The sequence below is a fragment of the Athene noctua genome, chromosome 2 (genome assembly GCF_965140245.1).
Source record: "Athene noctua chromosome 2, bAthNoc1.hap1.1, whole genome shotgun sequence".
NCBI classification, from domain to species: Eukaryota; Metazoa; Chordata; class Aves; order Strigiformes; family Strigidae; genus Athene; species Athene noctua.
Window position 1 is genome coordinate 131,284,686 of NC_134038.1, and position 20,958 is coordinate 131,305,643.

A 20,958-nucleotide genomic window follows, 5' to 3' on the forward strand; every position below is an offset into this window, starting at 1 on the left:
TTGTTCACCATGTAACTCCCCAGAAATATACATAGACACATTTCTGCAGGGATTTCCTGCCACATTCAGGAAATCTTTAGTCTAAGAAACAAAATGCATAGCAAATTTGAAGGGAAAAAAAAATAAAATAAAAGAAAGACTTGAAAGTGATTAATTTCACAGGACAGGCCAAAACACAACAGAAATGTAATGGATTTTTTTTAAACAAATTTAACCATCTTAACAAATGGTTTCAGAAGCCAATAACATGTACCAAGTTCAGCATCCTGTTAAAGCGCCCCTAAACTCTTTGTTAATTTTTAGTACTTTTCAGTCCTTATTTCTAAAATTCAGTCATCTTTGTTACTACAACAAGGAATTTTAACTTCTTTAACTTATATTCTTTTAGTTTTGACAGAAACTTGCAATACAAATTTTCCAATCGCTGGTCTCCAGCAAACACATATCAGATAATCACCTTTGGCCCAGCAGGTCCCTGAATAGATGATCCAGTGACACCAGGTGGTCCTCTCTCTCCGGGTTCACCCTATTACAAAATGGTATCATCTAGATTTAAACAGACAGTTTAATTTTCTGCGCAAGTAGCCAGTTTAATTTTCTGCGCAAGTAGCAAAAAGTTTTTTCAGCACTTCATATTATAAGAATATCTACAGTATAGATCTATCTAAAAAATAGACAACATGTGGGAAAAAACAAATCCGTTTATTGTTCTTGTGAAAGTTGGTCCAAGTTTCACATTTTAAATATCTATTGGTTGAACCATGTATTAGATATTTTAATTAATTCTTTGTGTTTGGCTAACAAAGCCACTGGAATAATCAGAACACTAGTATTATTTCAATTTCCTTATCATTCAAAGTGACACATACTCACAAAATACTATAAAAGAAAGGTAATATTTCAAAATAAAAATTTGCTAAGTGCTCATGGTTAGAATCACTTGGGCAACTTCACTGTCTCAGTGCTTCTGCATAACTACAAGGTCTGTATATATATGTTTAGCTATTTTTTTTGTCCTTGGGACTTTTGTGTCATTCAGAACAGAGGATGGAAATATTTCTGATTTTCCTTTGTTCTGTTAAGTCTCCAAGCATCAGATGCTTGACAAATTTGCACATTACATAAATTCCATAGAATCTTTTATAAAATACAAACTGAAGAATTACCCTGGAGGAACAAGCTTACTTTTGGTCCAGGTGGGCCTTCTACTCCTTGATTACCAATCATTCCTTTGGATCCTTTTTGTCCGGGGTCACCCTGATAAAAACAAACACTTTTTTTCCAATCACAGCAAAGATTTATTCACAACTGGGAGATGATACACAGATAACCAAAACCATGACAATAATGATGCCCATAATTAGAGAAGTATCGAGATGCTCCACTCCAGCTGAAATCCCACTCAGTTCTAAAATCTCCCCGAAATGTCCTAAATTTAACCAGGTGGGAGATAAATGCTGTCTGTCTAATAATACATCTTTCCAGGTTTTTAATTTCATATTTAGATATCTAACTGGTCACCTAATTTCTCCTAGCTCTTTCTCTCTCCTTGTCAGCATACTGAGATAATTTGCCTCCTCTTAATTTTAATAAAAACTCTGTACTTAATTTTTAGGAAATCTCTACTGTCCAATTAACTTTAGGGTCTATGTTTATAGTCTGATTTTGCTGCACTTGTTCAGGCTAAGGAACATATCAATCTCTCTTAAATCCCTTTAGATCATCAGTTAAAATATAGTTGCTTCCTAAGATATAATGAATGAAAAAATAGGCCAAAATTGGAGCTCTTATAAAATAGGTCCTTCTAAAGTTTGCAGTATTTCTCCTGTGTCCACGTGAAGCCATACCTTCTGGCCTATATTTCCTTTGCCAGGGGGTCCTTCTGGGCCTCTTGGACCTTGATCTCCCTTTTCCCCCTAACAGAGATTAAATGGTTAATTAATTCTCATGTAACTAATTTTATTGAATCAATAAACTCATGAGAAACAATGCTTGCATAAACACTTTTCTAAAAACATTAGTAAATATCTCTTCAGGGATTTTTTCTGGGAAAAAAAGTATTCAGTCTTCTTAAAACCCTTCCACCCTCCTGCAATCATATTGCTTATTTTCACAGATACTTTTAATAGTGCCATTTGCAATTGCATCAATCTTTTGTAGGAGGAATTGCATGCATATACACATATGAGGAAGAGAAATGCTTGCAAAGTTAAGAAAAACAATATTTAAGAAGCAGTAATTTTAGGCAACTCTGTAGCCAAAGGCCAGTCCAGGCTGCAAGTATTTGCCAGACACATTACTTCAAATAATTCACAAATAATCCACATAAAATATTCTATTAAGGAACATTACCTACAGCATATTTATGCATGATGTAAACCAGATTAGTATATCAGAATTCTTGTAGGTAATTCAGAAAGTGAAAAGTAGATTAAAAAGAAGTTTAAAAATCCATTTCTGATTTGATCTGTTGATGGAAGTGGCATTACAGACCCTGCTGTCAATAGGCATCAGTTTGGATCCCACTTCTGTGAGACAGCTTCACACCTGCAAATAACTGCCGTAACATCACTGTGCTACTCACTGCAGGCATCAAGCGGTTGTTTGCACTGTCCTGGATACCCAAGGTAGCTGCTCAGTAGGAATATTTTCACTTATAAAGGATTACAACAGTGAAAGTGACAGCACCAAGTTGATCATCAGAATAAAGGCAATATGTAAGAGAAAAAACCCCCAGCATTCCTAAATACAGAAGCCACCTGTAACTTTAAGCCAACATTTACTCTTAATTCTGATGTCTCACTTCTGATGCTCTGGGATCTTCATTTCTGAGCAATTATATAGTGGGTGATTTCAAGTTTTTAAAAAATAATTAAGCACCAACAAAAATGCTACATATTTTTCCACAGTGGAAGGCTCACTGCCTCAAGCTGTAGCTCATCAAACTGGTATTTGCACTGCCCTTGTAGATGAAAAAAATGTGAAGCTGCATTCTTAATAGATGTTTATTACAGCTATTCAGATATTTTTCTGATTAAAGAACTGCAGTCAAAAAATGCTGATTTGTTTACTCGGAATCACATTCAGTTCATCAATTCTTCACGTTGGCCAGCTGCTGCCCTCATTTAAGAGCTGCACAGTAGCAGAGTTTGGAGGTGCCTGGACTCCCAGCAGCAATCCAATAATCAGCCCAAGCACTGAGTTTTGCTCACTCAGCAGCTCATTCTATTTGTAAAGAGTAAAATTAAAAGCCTCCATTTAACTTACTCTATTTTAGGCACTTTGCTTTGCACCCCTCTAAATTCCTTTCCTTTGAATTTACGCTTCTTTTTCCCAGTGTGGCAGAGTTTCTCTTAAAATCTCAGAATTTCCCTTGGAAACAAGCAGCCCTGGTTTCAGCTGTTTGTGACGGTTTCTGTACCAAGCTGACAGGTTTCAGCCACAGCTCACCACTCTGCTAGATGCCCTAAGTCACATCAGTTTGACCACGGCTTCTTGCTGTCAGGAAAAATCTGAACAGGCTGTAAGGAACGGGCTAAAGACACAAACTATCTGTTCTCCAAGGAGACCGTGAAATATTGCAGTAGACAATAAGCCACAAAAGGCAGGGCAGCTAAATCAGTTGCAGATTCAGATGGTAGACACTGTTACTAAAGTTTGTTGGAAACATCTCAACCAGTCTAGTCCCTTTTCCCTGGCAAAAGTATTGGCACGTGCCCTCCTCCAGCATGAACTCCATTGCATATCTGAAAATGATGGTTTGCTGTTCTTTCATCTACACCTTTTACATGCGGTAAAATATATTTCCTTACCTTTTTCCCTGACTCCCCAGGATCTCCCTTCACCCCTTTCTCTCCTGGGAGTCCTGATAGACCTTTATCTCCCTTAAAGAAGCACAAATAATTATATCTGCATACTTCAATAAGTTCTTTATTCTGTAAAATGGATCCAATAGTGTGTTAAGACATTAATCAATGATATGCAATATTTTTGCTCAAAAGTCATTATTCCCAGTAAGTTAAATATTCTATAGAGCCAGTATTGTTTTCTACTCATACAATCTAAAATAATATATTTTAAATTTCTTTCCAAGCTCCCCACCTACTTCTTAAATCTTGGTTTTGTATTAAATAAATTTACATTTATTCAGTGAGTAAAAACATGATTCAATGCTGTTTGTTATTCTGTGCACAAGAAAAATATGATACAAATGTAATTTACTTGGGAATTCAAATATCTGGGACTTAAGAAATGGTCACCCAAAAATGCCTGAATGGAGCTGCTGACTGGAGACTAACACCTTGCTGGTAGTACAAACTGGTCTAGGCATTAATTTTAAGCCTTGCCACAAAGAGTTGAAACTATCCATAGGAATTAGCTCTGCCAAGCGCTTCTTCCAAGATCCTTGGAAAAATCACCAAAACCAAGATGTCTGTGTCATCTTACACAAGATTTTTGGAGCCCTACTTAAATCAGTAAGGACATGGTATATAGTCTTCAAAATGGCAGCTGAGTTCAAAGCTTTAAGGTTTAACAGCTCTTCTAACATGCAGGCAGTATGACCACAGTACACAGACTGCATTTTGTTCAAATTATTGCAGAGGAACAGAGGTAGTAACATTTCTAAAAGGCCTTGGAAATACCTCAGCAGCTTAGAAAAGATGAGGGAAAACTCTGTTCCAGTTATGGTTGCAGTAATGATTTTAGCAGAGGGGGTGGGAGCTCTAGTGCAGCATTTTGAGATTAAAAGCTAAAACTGTGAAGAATAACTGTCACTGAAATTCCTTCTTATTTTGATCATAGTAAATTTATACCAAAAAATCTTCACTTAGTTTATGAACTAGTGAGAGAATTAGAAGATCCTGTAAGAAGCAGTTAAAAATAAAAACAGGCTCACTTTAGATCCTTTTGAGACAGTTCCTGGAAGTCCTGGTTCTCCTTTTTGTCCACGCTCACCTTGTTGACCCTAGTAACAAAAAGCCTTTTGTTTAACAGAGGAACACAATTTATCTTCATTCACTACTTGCGCTATTTCACTAACTGCTTTACACATAGAAGTGGACTTGATGATCCTTATGGGTCCCTTCCAACATGGGATACTCTATGATTCTAGGTGGTCAAGTTTTCAGCCAAGCAGTTTTCAACTGGAAATTTCTGTTCTTTAAAAACCCCAGTAACTAGCAGGACTGCATATATTTTATATAACCTTGCAGTGAGCAGAAAGTCTAAGTGAATAATTCCAATGTTCTCCTTTTTAATACTTTTTTTTTTTTTTTTTTTTTTAACTGTATACCACTATATCAAAAACTCTTTGGTCACTGAATGAAAAGAGAGTCCAAATAAAGAAAAATCAGAACTTCTGCTTAAGAGAAAGTTTTACTCTCATGATTCTTCCTTCCTAAACAGTTCTAAACCAGTTAAAGAAATAGGAATTCCATTTTCCTATTTTGATTTTTAAAATACTTTTTCACAGTAGGAAAATTTTCCTCATACATAACATGTTTCACAGCTATCTGTTTTTCCCCACATTAATATTAATCATGGCTGCTGTACCTGCTACTTACATGCCAAAGAAATGCCCAGAAGAAAATGTCTGTATTTCTCCCTGCATTTGCTACAGTGACTAATGTCTTCTTTTTGTAAACCAAGGTGATTACAAAGCACACTTCTTTACAGTTCATCAGTTCATTCCACTTGCTCTCCTTAGTATTTCAGCAATTCCTTTTTTCTCCTCTTACGGTGCTCACCTGATCCTGTATCGCTAGAGGCTTGGGCTTTGACAGCAGTAATTGTTCACCTCACTTTCCTGTTCTTTTCCTACTTAGCCTCCTTCTGTGGTGCAGTGTCAGCTACTAAGTACACTTAAGCTCCTTTTGCTCTCCTAGCGTTTCTGTCTTTGGTTTTGGTTCTTTCTCATGATGACCATGGAAGGTCAAAGGACAGGCTGAAGGCATGGTGGGACAATCCTTAAGTCCCAGAACCATTGCTGGCTTACAGCGAAGTGGTTTGGTGTAATGCTTTACTTGAACACAATGTGTAAGTGGCACCAAACTAATTTGATGTAAACATGTCTGAAAGATACTGTGTTTATAAGTTCATGTTTAGAACCTAAAATCTACATTTGCAAAGGTTAAGGGCTGATGCTAAGCAGAAGCCATATGCTCCATTTGGGGAACATCTTGATAACATGTATGGTTTTCCTTCAAAGAGTGAAAAATGAATTGTTATCTCCAATGAAGAGCTGCATCTTCATCTCATCAAACATACTCTTGAAAAGCCTGCCAAAGACATGTTGCTTGTTGTTTCTTGCTGGTGCTATTTTAAAAATACAATGTCTGAATCATTACCTTTGGGCCTGGTAGACCAAAACCTTTCGATCCTTTTGCCCCAGGGATTCCTTGTGGACCCTGTATGCCCTACAAAGCAAAATAAATGAGTTAGTGCATTACACTCTTCCACATCTGAAAATCATCATGTGTCCATCTTTCAGTTAATGATGATTTTCACATCTTTAAAACTATGTGCTTGCCTGTCCTAAGGCTTAGTTTTGACATCATTATTTTATATTTCCTTTGTCACTATCCTGTGGATTTCACTGATGTATCCAAGCGTAATGACAATTACTGTTTAGGGAGAAAACAAATGGGAAGTGCCCCAGTATCTGCATCTAAGCCCTGATTCACTGGGATAGTATGATGGAAGCATGAACTCTTACCTTCTTTCCAAAAAACCCAAACCCGAAAATATCTTTTGGGATGTTTCAGTTTTTCTGTAACCAACTGCTAAAGGCTGTGTACAAGCTTCAAAGGGCTTGAAATTCAGAAATGGTGGATTCTTACCTTCTAAAACTCTTATCTATAGTATGTCATCATCCAAGCAATGCATCTGATTTATCTCCTATGCAAATTATTATGCAGATTAGACCAAATTTCTGTTTGTTTGATCACTCAAATCAGCTGGAATCACTTATATTTACAAGTTTTGCCTAAAGACTAGTCTGATACCTTTAAAATGAAAAATCACTGTGAGATTTTTAATGTCTTCACATCAAAATTAGAGCTTTGATAAAGTATAAAATCAAAACTACATGTAAATGCTCATTACACGTCCAAAATGTAGACTTACCCGGCTTCCTGGATTGCCTATTCCTGGTGGTCCTCCTGGGCCCTGTGGTCCTACTTGGCCTTGTTCACCCTACACAAAAAGTAATTTCTGAGACCTAAATCGCAACAATCCGTGCTAGCTGATTAACATAGTTAACACAGAGCAACAGTCCTCAAGCTGTATTATCTTGAAACTTGCTTCTTCTATTTGAATTAAATGTGTTCTGAATACCTGAAAGTCTACCTATGGCAACTGATCTAATAAAAATAATATCCCTTCCTACTTACGAACTCTATCTCATTTATAACGTTAGATGATCACAGCTGTAATTTTGTTATTAGAAGGATCCACATCTTATCTTTAGATATTGAGATTAATTTTAAAGATCTTATTGTACAGAAATATACACTGTTTCTTGCACAACACTCAGAAGAAAAACTTGCAAGTGTAAACAGAACAGCTAGAGAGGATTTCTGAAAAATCTTTGTCATGTGGTATTGCAATGGTATTGTACAGCACTTGGGGAGGGAATAGAGGAATTATGGCAGAGGGAATTATGGGAATAGAGGAATATGAGGAGGTCATGTGGGTATTGGATGTGGCACAGACCCATGAAGGTGTCAAGGATGTGTGACACCAGTCCCTAGGAAAAAAAATAAAACTAGTTTCACTTATGCCAGAAACACTTATTTACTGAAATGGTCCCAAATGCTTACTGTCCTGGCCATTGCTGCATTTTTCCTAAGATAATAAGATGACTCATTCCTATGCAGACAACCAATTATCCTATGCAGATAACCAATTGCCCTCTAACTAAGACCTTGAGCAAGATGGTCTGACAGGTGCTCAGCAAGCATAACTCTCACCAAATCAGACAACACCACACCACCCAGGCTACTCTGAAGACTTTGGAGGGCCATTTGACCGGACAGTGAGATGAATAAATTCAGGTTAAACTTCCCACATCTGAGAAGCACTCCCTGCTAAGCTGTCAAGAACTTTAGTTGGGAGTGCTGTCCTCAGGCAACGAGGACAGCAGGATTCATGGGGACAGGAAGGGACAACTGGCGTTAGGAGAAGGGCTATGGCACTAAATCATGAGAAGGAAGATCTGGAGTCACTGCCTCTGCTGTATAGGACATCTGAGCATGTTGCATCAGCCACTCTATGGAGATGGACAAGGTACAGGCTGGAATTTAATCAGGCCAAGGGAATTCAAATTGTTCTGGACCCCTCTTTGGGGCACTGGGCACCAAAAAGCTAACAAATTTCAAAAGCCAGAGTGTTCCCTTGTCTGTTCCAGGTCCATTAGATTAGATGACTCAAAGCGGTTTCTACATTTTAAAAAATATTTAAATAAAATTTTAAATATTTTAAATATAATATTTCTGAAATAAATTTAGGAGGAAAAAAGTCTGTTTTTTCCCTGATACTCCCAGCTGCATAGCATACAGTTCTTAGAGCTCTCAGTCAACATTAACAGGCTCAGCTACTTGTATAGATGATTGCAGCCTATGGAGTCACATAGAGTGGTGTAGCACAGTTCCTCAGATCCCAAGTAAAACATACCTTTGTAATTGTTGTGATATTGTGTGACTAATTCAGCATTAATTTAACTATAAATATAATTAACTATAGATATGATTACAAAAATATGCCTCACCTTGTCACCTTTGATTTGTGGTCCTGGCGGTCCAGGAGGACCAGCTACACCTTCAGAGCCTTTTTCACCCTAGAAATACAGGACAGTTTTGTAACTGTATTTGGGAATATATAAAGAACACCATCCCAGACAAACTGGTCATCACAATGTGGATAATGAGTTAAAAAATATTCCTTCACAAATAAACAAGAAAAATAGTCAATAGAATTATCACTGTTGGAGAAAAGCGATTCAGTTACAAGTCACACGATTCATCTGCACTTATTGTGTTGTTGAACATGAGACTTCAAAAGGAGAAAATGAAATACTAGGAAGAAGGAAGGTACATTCTGAAAATGTGATAGTATGTTCATGAGTCAGAGAGCAGTTCAGAAGCTGGTGCAAGGACACAACTAACATCTTTTCCATGAAAGGAAGAAAAATCTTCTTTGCTTAGAAGTTTGACTCTAGAGAATCTTGAAGCCACTAAAGAAGAGGGATACAGTTTGATGACAATCCCAGTTGTGATTAAATCATAAATCTTTGCTTGTTTGTACTTATTTTTTTTTTTTTAAAAGCAATGTTCACATATGTTAACCTAGCAAGTGCCCTTAATGAGCTAACTGTCCATAGAGACTCATACAACCCATCCTGTAGTTTCCCAAAGTGGGAAGACAGAATGAAAAGAGTTCCCAAAAGTTTTCTTCCAATATAGAACATAAATAGCTAAGTAGCCTTACAGAAGACAATTTATCTCATTAATGCTACCAAAATAAGGTATCCTATTAAACATATAAGTAAGGGAATCATAGTTACTACTGTTAGAAGAACTGTGCAACATTTTTGTCATTATCTTCATAGAGTTTCTGAACTTGGAGGGATATTCCAAGATCACAGTGATTCAGAAGACCAAGGTCCATCAACTGACATACCAGTGGAATGATCAGTGATCTTAAGTAACTTAGACATTACTGCAAATTTGGCTCAAATTGTTAAAAAAAAATAATTTCCATAAAAGTACCTTTTGGCCCTGAATGCCCTCTCCTGGTAGACCTTTCTCACCTGGCGAACCATCAGGACCAGGTGGTCCCTGTAAGAAAAGAAAAATATATTCAGACTATATCAGCAATTCAATTTTTTATTGACATTTTGTTTAACTTGCTAGTGCAGGTTCTTGCAACTCTTATGACATTAGCAAGTAAAAATGCTTCTGTAACAGCTGGCTGAGCCCAGGCAATTAAAATGAAGCGTAACAACCCTTAACTATAGGATTTAGATTAAAATAAGCTAATGCTGAAATGGTGTGAATTATATAATGAATGTCTAAAGATTGTACCCTTAAAACTCAAACGAACCTGTAGATTAATTTATAATAAATACATTTACCACTGTGAAATTTATTCCCTATAATTTCATTATTTTCATAATGAAAATCACTAATTTGAACACAGGGGGGGTTTTTTCATACAAAATGCCAGGTTAAACATACAAATTTAGGGAATGTCGATCTTGTTTTAAACAAGTACAGAACTAATTATTCTTGTAATGCTTTCTGTTCTTCCACAAAATTCAGCTATCTTTTGTTATTTAAAGCTAATAAAGAGGTTTTAAGTATGATCTTGATTAAGCAAAAAATTTCTGCATTTTTTGTGAGAAAAATAATCTTTGACAACCACAAAGTGACTTTCAAAAATACTGTTAGGATGAATCTAACACTCATCCACATTTGTGGTTTCCTAATTAACAATCTCTTTTTTTTTAATGAAATACACAAGAAAACCATACATTTCCTACATTTCAGGAAGAAAAAGCAGCCAATGACCACTAACTCAATGTTACAAAAAGCTTGCTAAAGTTCTGTCATTCAGAAGATAAAGATACAAGCATATAATTAGGGTCTTTGATGCAATCCAGATTACACACAGGAGTGAGGAATGTCTCAGCTCTTGGATTTTTTTCTTCTTAAAATTTGGTTTTAGACAATTTTTAAAGATTATCCTCAACTCAAAGAAGTAGAGGTACAGTTATTTATATACAACTCCATGTCTTTCTGAAAGCTGGATACTGAAATCCTTCTCACATGGACCAAACAATTTTTTATTTCCCTGAAACTTGTTTGGCCATGGCTTTTTCTCCTACTTGGGCAAGTCACATGCAATTACTGCTGCAATACTGGGCTGGCGTAGACAAACACACTTCTGCTGCTCCAGACTAGGTACAAGGTGGTTTATGGAATCAGCAGCTAATATAGCTGACGTCAATTAATTACACTCACTAAGACTTTTTTTATTATATTCCCACTTCCAATGCATACATCACTGACTTACAGGTAATCCTGGCACACCAATTCCAGGAGGTCCTGGGAATCCAATTTTACCTTCTTGACCTTGAGCACCCTTGTGAAAAAGAATATTAGAAAGTTCAGTCATAATTCAACCCTATGCTTTTGAAAGGCATAACATTCACATATATATGACTTAATGATGTCACCAGAAAGGTCTGAAATCAAATGTGTAACATATTCTGATGTAAAAAAAACCTGAATAATAATTTGGAAACATTTCAAAGTACCTTTTGATTAACACTTGCATCACTCGATCACATTCCAGCCCTCATGCCAACAGCAAAGGGGTGTTATCACTTTGCATAGGGATAACTGCTTAAAAGTGCAGAACGTGAGAGACGACAGGGATGAAGGAGCAAAGTCAGGTTAAATTTCGTTGCAGTACAACCCAATGAAGCAGGAATGCTCAGGTGTGAGGGATCTTCACTGTAGCCTCTATCTAGACACTCGAATTGAATTGAAGCCTGCTTCAGCGGAATATGGGACTGCATGGGAACTCCTGGAACTGCATAGTTTCTGTATCCTCTATTTATAAGGTGTTATAATCTTCACAATTCCTCCTGTTTACTGAGGAATATGTGCTTCAAGAATAAGAGCACAGAGGAATTTTATCTCTCCCCAGAGTAGTACAGAGACTGGGAGTGACATTCCTTCTCCAGAAACTATTTTCCCTTCAGGAATGACCCAGTGTTGTTCTTTTTACATGTCAAATTACTAGTTTCTGAGCTATATAAACCCCCTCTGTGCGCCAGGGTCTGCCCCACTGCACAGAAAATATGCAAGAGATCAATGAATGTACAAAATAGAGCAGTCAAAGAAAAAAAAAAAAAGTGCAGGGAGTTTAGACAATGGCACTTGGCTCCAAAAAATAGGGAAAATAATGGCATAAAGCAACACCAAAGACTTAGCAGACAGAATAACTAGGATGAGATATAGTTCTGCCCAATTTATATTTCTTGTTTGAGTCTGAGCTGTAGCTCTCTGACAAAACTCTCATAAACTAAGTAGCAATGCTTCCTATGTTGATGCTATTTGCAGTTTCCTAAAAGGAGATGTGGCTGGCCAGCATAGGCAGACATGACTTTTCCAAATTAAGAAAACTGGATTCCACCTTCTAGTCTTTTGCAATAAAATAAGATGGAGGAATTAAATGTTGCATAAGAGAGAGAATTTTATAGTTCTCTAATGAAGAAATAACAGGGCAAATATGTCACTTGACTGTGTATCACAGTGACTGAGATGTATTTTTATGCCTTGAAGTATGATTTACTCATTAGTGCAAGCATCTGCTAGTGCCTGAAAATGATCTCACATATTTAACCCCCTTTTATAAATGGCATTATTTCTGACTTCTATTATATCGATGGGATCATAATAAAAACTTGAGCTACTAGAAAGCTGGGTCTGTTATCTCCATCTTTTGCAATTAAAAAACCCCCTGTCAATATTGTACCAGTTTTACACTTACTTAGATGGTAAGAGTTTGAGTTTGATAAAACAGCAGATGAGAACTTTTATCAAAAAAATGAATGCCCACAGTTAGCACTTTAACAGACATATTACTGAGAATTACCTTGGGTCCTGGCTCTCCAACGCCAGGGAGTCCTGGAGGACCATAGGGACCTAAAGGGCCTTGCTCTCCCTAAAAGAAAAAAATTGTAAAGAAACTGTTTATGCAAATGGAACCTTACTCAAATTCTGCCAGTGTCCTTCCACAGCATCATTTAGGGCTATAGAAATAAGTTTTTAAAGAAAAAGCTAACCAAAACAAAACAAAACACAACCTGTCCTAAAGACAAATGTCTTAAAGATGAGGAGCAGGCTCAATATCCTGGCCATACAAGTTGCTGTGATAGATAATAATGTTATAAAGCCTTTCTTTCATACACATCAGGAAAGATAAAATGCATATTTATTCTTTGTCATATCTTTGGTCTTGACTTTATCCACTAATTTGATGCTTCCTTAGCTTTTTTCTTGCTAGAAGGATGGGCATTTGGAAATTAAGCAGTGTTTATGCTTTAAACATTGCACTTAAGTTTCTTCCCATAGTAACAACTGCGTGTCATGACTTGTTCCTACTGCTGTCTTTGACTGCAGCTCCTAACCTTTTGTGATTTGTATGTTCCTAACAAAGCCAATGTAGCCACACAACTATTAAAAAGGCTTTTTATCAAAATATCCTTATTTTCTGGGGAGGTATTCATATTTGGAGGGGTTGGAATTTTGTATACATGAAGAAATGTTATATGCTGTGTTCTGTAACCTTTCAAGGAGATTTTTGCACTTGAGAGGTCAATGGAAGTGTAAAAAATTACTTCAAAGCCACATATTTCTTCAGAAATCTGCCAGTTTGTAATCTGCCAAAGAATGAAGCTAAAATGCAGGAATGGGAATATACAGTGAAAGTAAATAAAAACACTGGCCTCGAAACTTTATTTCTGATAAGTAGGCACTTGGAGTGCTACTACTGTAGGCTTAAACCTAGAATAAAGTAGAACTTGATGCCCAGTCTTAAATTCATTCCACTCCAGGACAATATGATAATTTGAAAAGCAACTATGAAATTTAATGTTTACTCAAAATACAAGATTTTATAGTATACCTTCATAATCTAATTATTAAACATTAATACAGCATCAATAGGAGATAAGTCTTAAAAGGCAGAGGAAAATCAGGGAAAGCTGGTATAACTCAGCAGAATAGCACACTAATAGGGTATTAGCAACACTGACATTGCTTTAATGTGGATTCTGTGTATGTAGCTGTTGCCAAAATACAGAACATAGCAAAGAAGTTTACTGTATTCCTAGGCGGACCTAATTTTTTGGGTTTCCTAATAATATTTTCACGAAGCCTTTGGACCAGAGTCACAACTCAGTTGATGTGTATCCAGGTTATTGTAAATGCAACTTTTATTGATATAAAACCAATTAGAAATTGACCCTTTTTGCATATAGCCATTTTTTCCTCCTGTGTTTGTTTTGAAACTGATCAAACAACAACAAAAATTCCTCAAATGGCCCATCTTCTAGACTTCCAGTTCCTCCATGGAATTAATTTGACATTGAACAAACTGTCCTTTTAAGGTCAGCTGATCAAGTATTAAGTGTTTCCCATCTGCAGGAAATTTAGAGAAGGCCAAGAACAATACAATCAAAGACCATACTTGTCTCTTCTTTAATTCTCTTTAAAATCTCTCTAAGTACTGTTGTCCTTTAAGACAACAGTTATCTGAATTTCAGGTTTTTTTGGGCTGATTCTGTTTAGACAAGTAGGGGAAATACGTAAGGAAATGTTTCATACTATTTCTTTAGAAAATAATGTATACTAAAATCCACGTATTCAGAAAGGTTTTAATGTCCTAGAAGCCTCCATTTCATTTCCAATGGTAGTAATTTAGGCTACTGAATTTCATTCATGCCAATAGGTCACAAGCTTCTAAGTATCAATAGAAGTTGAGCTTCTAATTGTGCATCAGTATGTAGAAGTGCACTGTCAGAACAGTATCAGCAAAGCTACAGTGCTGTAGTTACACACACCCAGCCCTGTGGTATGCTCTGCTTCCAGGGCAAAATCATCCCTATGGGAGCTATACAAGTATAACTTGTATTAAGGTTTCAGTAGAAAGTTTTGCAAGCAAATTTCCATGCATAGACATTCCCTCAAGGACAATGATACTTCTGCTACTTTTACCCACAGTTGTGTTTCTTGCAAAGCTTGTCAAGATGCACAAAGCATGGCTTTTGGAAGAACCTTAAGCCAAGAACACCAGCCTGGCGCCCAGGAAGCTTTCAGTCTACAGGCTCCCTTATCTCATCACCAACTCTTACTTCAGTAGCTCTCCACTTGACAAGTAACATTAACAGATACATCTCCATGCAGCTTCAGGGCCTTGAGACAGTCTAGTTAGGGATGGACATCTTGTCACGGAAGTGATGCCTCAGTGAGAAAGAAATAGACAGGCTGCTGTAAGGCTAGGCAGTATGCTAAATATTAGCTGTTCAAATCCACAGTCCACATTTCTTTCATGAAGAAGGCAGCCTGGGATCTCTGATGTGCCATAATAAATCAGCATGCCCCACAGAATGAATGCAAAAGATATGCAAAGTTGAAATATATTAAAAAAAACTATCAGATTAAAATAATAATAATTCAGCTGCATGAAGCAACACTACGTGTAAGTAGGCTACTCTGGGCACAGCAAACACCCCTGAGCACATTGGTTCCATTTGTCAAAACTAAACCTCTGAAATGGTCTAGGAACTTGTTCTATTCTGAAAAATGACATTTGATAAATACAGGCTCATCTCTCAGCTGAAACAATAAACCAAACCCCTTTGTTGTGTTTGGAAAGTGTCTTCCAAATTTTTTGTCCTGTCATCCAAATGGACATTGTGTTTCATATCTATTTCTGACAGCCCCTGGCAGAACTTCCCAAGGACAGTAACTCTCAGGGATGCTTCCCACCACAAATCATTTACTCCTTCGCAAGTTCACCCACATGATAGAGCTATGCTAATATATGCGCTGCCTTGAATGCAGATGGGAGTCCTACTGAAGTGATTGTTTTTCCAAAAGCTCTTTTTTAACCATGGTAAAAACATCACGATTTTCTTTCCAATGACTGGTATTGTATAATCTGTCTTGCAGCAGCTGTACTAGTAGGTACTGCTGTAGGCAGAATAAACAGCCCTTATGATAAAAAGTATGTAGGGTTGTATGAAAACATTATTCTGTTGAATGCTTTCTCACTGATAGCTGAAGATGCCTGAACATTGAGAAAGAAACACCACCTTCTACTAGACAACATGAAAAACTTGAAATTTAAACTATTCAATCTATTTTAAAGACTGTATATTTCAAACTTCATATGGCTGTTAGTAAGTCTGACCTTTATCTTCTGTGGTGTTGGTGCTACAGGTAATATGGAATTTATTAAAACCCTAAAGTGCTGGCAATAATAGCATTATTTCTACACGTAGAAGGAAAAGACTTCTTTTCAAATTAGCTTCTTTGTAATTAATTTCTTTGTCTAACACTCTGCTCAAATTATTTTTTCTCTCTCTATTGGGATTTTCCTTCAAGTGGCATCTACTATCAGGTAGAGCAATGGGAAGGAAAATTACACTTGATCTGATCTTAGTACTTCTACAAACTGTACCATTTTAAGCTTGTAACATAACAGTCTAACCCTCCCCCAAAATAGTTTGTTATGTTATGAGGAGTACCAGCTAGTGCCAATATAAATAATTTATCTACTTCTAAGAAAGCACATACATACTGTAATGGACATACTCTGTATTTCAGTCTATAATGCAATTATGATAAACTATAGTAAAAAGTAACATTTCAAATATAATTATTTTCTCTTTAAAGTAAACATTGGCAACAAGAATGCAAGTACATCTAGATATTTTAACAGATGTTATTGAGATTTTGTATTTCTAAGTTAGTTGAGCTATCTAGTAACTACATTTCTTTATAGGGAAATTGGATTTTTCAGTCTCCTGGGAAAGATGTAACTTGCTACATAAGTAAGGAAAGAATTTGTAAGTAAGTCATCAGAGAATAAGCAGCATCCCTTAGCAGTTCATTCTGGGACACATTTTCAGGGAAATATGCAATGATGGATTTTTCACAGGATTATTGGAAGATGTTTTTATGGGAACAATAGCTTTGAATATCCAATTTCAAACTTAACTGTTTCCTTAAAATTTTGAATACATGTCTGTTCATACAGCTTTAAACTCTAATTCAGAATCTTACTATGCATGTAAAATTTTCCAGAGAGGCTCTTACTATAACAGTGGCTTTAAAGAATGTGTTGTTTTCAGCCTTTGGATATATCACGGTTTCCGGAAATGTGTACTTTATTTCTAGTAGCTGGTCTAGGAGTTAAACAAGCAAACCCAGTGTCACTTGTGAAATTATTACCATAACTACTCCTTGTTCATCACTTCTTTATGAGTGGAACACAGGTCATGTCCACTTTCTGATTTTATAATCTGTAACCACATCATTCTGTTTGTAAATTATCCACTGAAATTTATGAATAGTCACTATTATGACCATCACTAATAAATACATTTACAAAATTACCTTGAATACAAACACTCTTCTGGAACCTTACTGGTGCTATTGTTTAGAATTCGTTGCGGGTTTTTTAAAAGTAAGTATTAGTTAAGCATTTTTTAACAAATTAATGAAAACAGACAAAATAATGCCTAGTATTTTGAATAAATTCATAGAGATATGCATGTTGAAAATTCACTTTTTATCTAACACCAAGAATACTAGGAAAGAGTGGATGTGCACATTTTGCATTGTTGACCTCAATGAGGTACTTTAGCTTTGCAAAAATGTAAGCAAAAGAACCTTAGGGCTGAGAAGTTTGCTAGACTGAAATAAAGGGCATTATATTAATTCTTAGAACTTTGTTTTCCAGAAAAATTATGGTGATTCCTTTTCCTTTCTAGAGAGGAAACCAAGATGAATGGAGTTCTTCTGTGCAAGAATACTTGTATTTTTCCTGTTTTTTTATGCAATTGAAGGGCAAAGCCATCTTCTAATCAGAACATAACCACATAATGTATGTGGTAACAAATAAATCCAACAACAGTAAACGCAGTAGCCACTTAGGATGTTATTTTACTGCATTAACCAATGCAGTTATGAGATATGTAGAACCTAAGTATGAAAATGACAGAAAACAGTTACTGGGAATGTTGCAGAGCAAGTAAAACTTTTTGTTTCTATTAATAAAGAATACAGACTTTATGTCCTGTGTCTCCTTTTGAAAGCCTATAGCTTCCTGCGATAATTTCAGTGTAATCTTTGAGAAGCAAACCAAGCAAAAGCAACCACAACTGATTTAATCCCCAAACCACCTATTAACCATCCATCTAGCCAATTCCTGGCTATCTAGGCAGGAATATGAGATACTACTGGAGCAGAAACAAGAGTGGCATGGCTTTTCTCTGACAACTTTCTGGCACTTTTAGTCTCTCTCTAAGTGAGATAGTGTCTCCTGGGTTTTTGGAAATGGTTGCATCACCAGCAAAACTGTATTGTGGGTCATATTTGCATTCTTAGTGAGACAAGGAACACAGAATCTGAGTTCCTTGATCCTATAAGCTGCAGTTTGTCAAGAGTTGAGTGTCTTTACCTTAGACCCAGGGTTATAAATTGATGTTCTGAAAATTCAGTTAATTAATTGTGTGTGATAACTTAAAACAACTACAAAATTTTTTTGAATGGAGTTTTCAAAATTTTCTTTACAAGTTTTATGAATGAGGTATATGGTACACTTTGATTCAAGTTTTTGGTTTATGTTACAACACAGATAATGTGTGGTGGCTAATGAAGCTGACAAAAGCTTTAAAGTAAAGCAAATGTCTAACAAAATATAAAGCACCGATGTAAGCAGTATTTAATATCTTTCTGTTGAAACATTTCCAATAGGCAATAGAAAGTCAATAAAACAGAAAACAGAATAATCCTAGTCCTTTGCTCAGCACATGCTTAGGGAACAGGACCAAGATGACTGCTTCAGAAGACAGGAGATACACAGTGAAAATAGCCAGTTCCCAACTCCCGTGTTTGAGTGAAATGTCCTGTTACTATAATGTTTGCTTGTTAAAGTTATTACATTTTATACTGTGTTGTAGGTTTACTGTTAACATGAATGTTCAGCATTTGGTTAAACGGAAATATATTTAGTCAGGTAATTAATAATATGAGTTAACATGTATTTGTATTTTGATAGAAGTGGATTTCAAATTTGTCATTTTAAATGACTCAGGCTCTTTATGGAGAAGGCTTGTATATATGGTAATAAAACAGTTTAGATGTTTTTGAGATGTTATAACTTTGCAGAAATGCAAATAGAGAAAACTTTTTTTAAAGTTCGTTTAAATAGCAAAAATTGGTTTTAGTTAATGCCACACTGAGCTGCATTCTGTGCAGGATATAGGTTGTTCAACATATTTCTACATAACTTGAAAAGAGGGTGAAAGTAAAGTGACAAAGTTTGCTTGTGTATTGAAGAGATTACTAAAGATAAGGACTGATTGAAAAGTGTATCAGAAAGACTTTAAGCAGTTAAGGATGTGATTCAGTGCCATGTGATCACTCCTAAACTTAGGTGTCTGCATGGAAACAGGTTGGCTGAGTTCCTGTTGCAGTCACTGGAAGGCTGGTCAATGCAGGCAGTGGGACTTTGAGGGAGATTGAACTCAATACTGGCAATATGATAAGGCAATATCTCAAGAAGGGATTGAAGCAGAGTATTGTGCAGCCAGTAAAACTTCATGCTGATAGATTAGCCAGCAGACTGAGAATAAGAAAATGCATATGAACAACAGAAGAAGTAAGGTATGAAAAGTTCTTTTAAGTATTTTCTTGGACATTTCTGGACTCCATGCTACTGTGCTTCAGACAAGTCAAACTGAATGAGCTGAAGTTGCAATTCCACCAACCTTCTCTTGCTGGTGGCTGCCAGAGCCAGCAGCATCCAGAGAGCACACAGATGACACTGTCCCTGGCTGTGTCTGCTGCCTGGCACTGCAAAGCGAGAGAACGGGTACAGCACTGCCTTACAGACAGTGTGGGATGCACTGAGCTGGCCAGATATACGAGTGAACTGTAGACTTCACAATGAGACCCAAAACATCTGTAGTCTGAGCTTGATCCGGGGTTTATATTTTGAGGAATTGAATCTTCTCTTTCAAACTTCAACATGGCACACTAACAATGAATAAAAGTGTTCAGCAGCCATGTTCTGTGTAATGTCACATTGATACTACTGCCACGCAACTGCCTTTAGCTCTGCTAAACTGGAGTGAAGTCACTGGTTCTGCTCAAAAAGCAGAAAGTATTAGCATGGAAAGGCCACGGGTATAAGGAACTGCACTAAGAATAGACTTATTTATTTTATCCAAGGCAGTTATTTATAACTGCCACTTTTCAGAGATATTGTATTATGTGTCATGAAAACTAATTTTAAAAGACTAATTGAATAATCCTTCTGTAAGGACAAAAGATATTGGAAAGTCTCATATGGTTCTAAACCAAAAAAGGCCTTGACCTTTACTATCTGAATGGGTGTTTATGAAGCTGTAAACAACCACTGATTATTTGTACTGAGCATTAGAAAATTTTTCACTCATCTCAAATAAGCTCCAAAATGCCAAAGGTTAGCTTTGGCTCTAGGTATGGACAAGAGATAACCTCTAAACATACATATGTTTCTGCTATACTCTTTAAGTATAATTACCTAAGTATATTAATTAAACCTGTCTGTCAATATTTTTATGATGATAGATGTTTGAGCCTGGAAAAATCTCGACTATAGACTTTAAACAGCAGTTTGCAGAGTTGGAAGCTGAAGAAAGTGCGAACTTTCTTATTCATACTGAAAATCTGCAGCTAAAATATAACAAGAGACCATAAATATTATATCCAGGTAGATGAATTCTAGAGAGAGCTGCATGTATTTTACAGACATGAAAGTGTGTGAAGAGACTGACAGGAGGACGAACAACGTTCAACAAATATGATTTAATGTATAATAAAAGTATCTGGTAGTACTGTCTTGGAGTCACCAGTGTGAAATGACAGATAAAAAAATTGCTGTCATTTGCTGTGCTGAAGTTAGAGATGCATGACTTTTCCACAACATGTATGAATAGCTTCTTTCAGACCCACCACCCTCTTTCTTTCCCTACTTCTGAAATATTTTGTAGCAGCTTTCTTAATGTATTTTGTTGAGAAGATGAAGAAATAAGAAGTATGAAAAAGCACTTGTGAGGAAAAGGAAAATCATGATGGATGCCAGTATTCCACACCCTTTACCATAAACATTTCC

At 36.3% G+C, this 20,958-nt stretch overlaps 1 protein-coding gene across 1 annotated transcript in view; it reads right to left on the bottom strand.

The window, feature by feature from the left end:
• COL28A1 (collagen type XXVIII alpha 1 chain) overlaps nt 1-20,958 on the bottom strand; it is a 68,059-nt gene that overhangs the window by 33,783 nt on the left and 13,318 nt on the right. The window contains exons 12-22 of the mRNA XM_074900327.1: nt 12,664-12,732; nt 11,074-11,142; nt 9,768-9,836; nt 8,768-8,836; nt 7,126-7,194; nt 6,348-6,416; nt 4,898-4,966; nt 3,813-3,884; nt 1,848-1,916; nt 1,186-1,257; nt 458-526 (exon numbers count right to left, since the gene is read on the bottom strand). Coding sequence (XP_074756428.1) covers nt 458-526; nt 1,186-1,257; nt 1,848-1,916; nt 3,813-3,884; nt 4,898-4,966; nt 6,348-6,416; nt 7,126-7,194; nt 8,768-8,836; nt 9,768-9,836; nt 11,074-11,142; nt 12,664-12,732 — 765 coding nt within the window. The remainder of the gene's footprint in view (nt 1-457; nt 527-1,185; nt 1,258-1,847; nt 1,917-3,812; nt 3,885-4,897; nt 4,967-6,347; nt 6,417-7,125; nt 7,195-8,767; nt 8,837-9,767; nt 9,837-11,073; nt 11,143-12,663; nt 12,733-20,958) is intronic.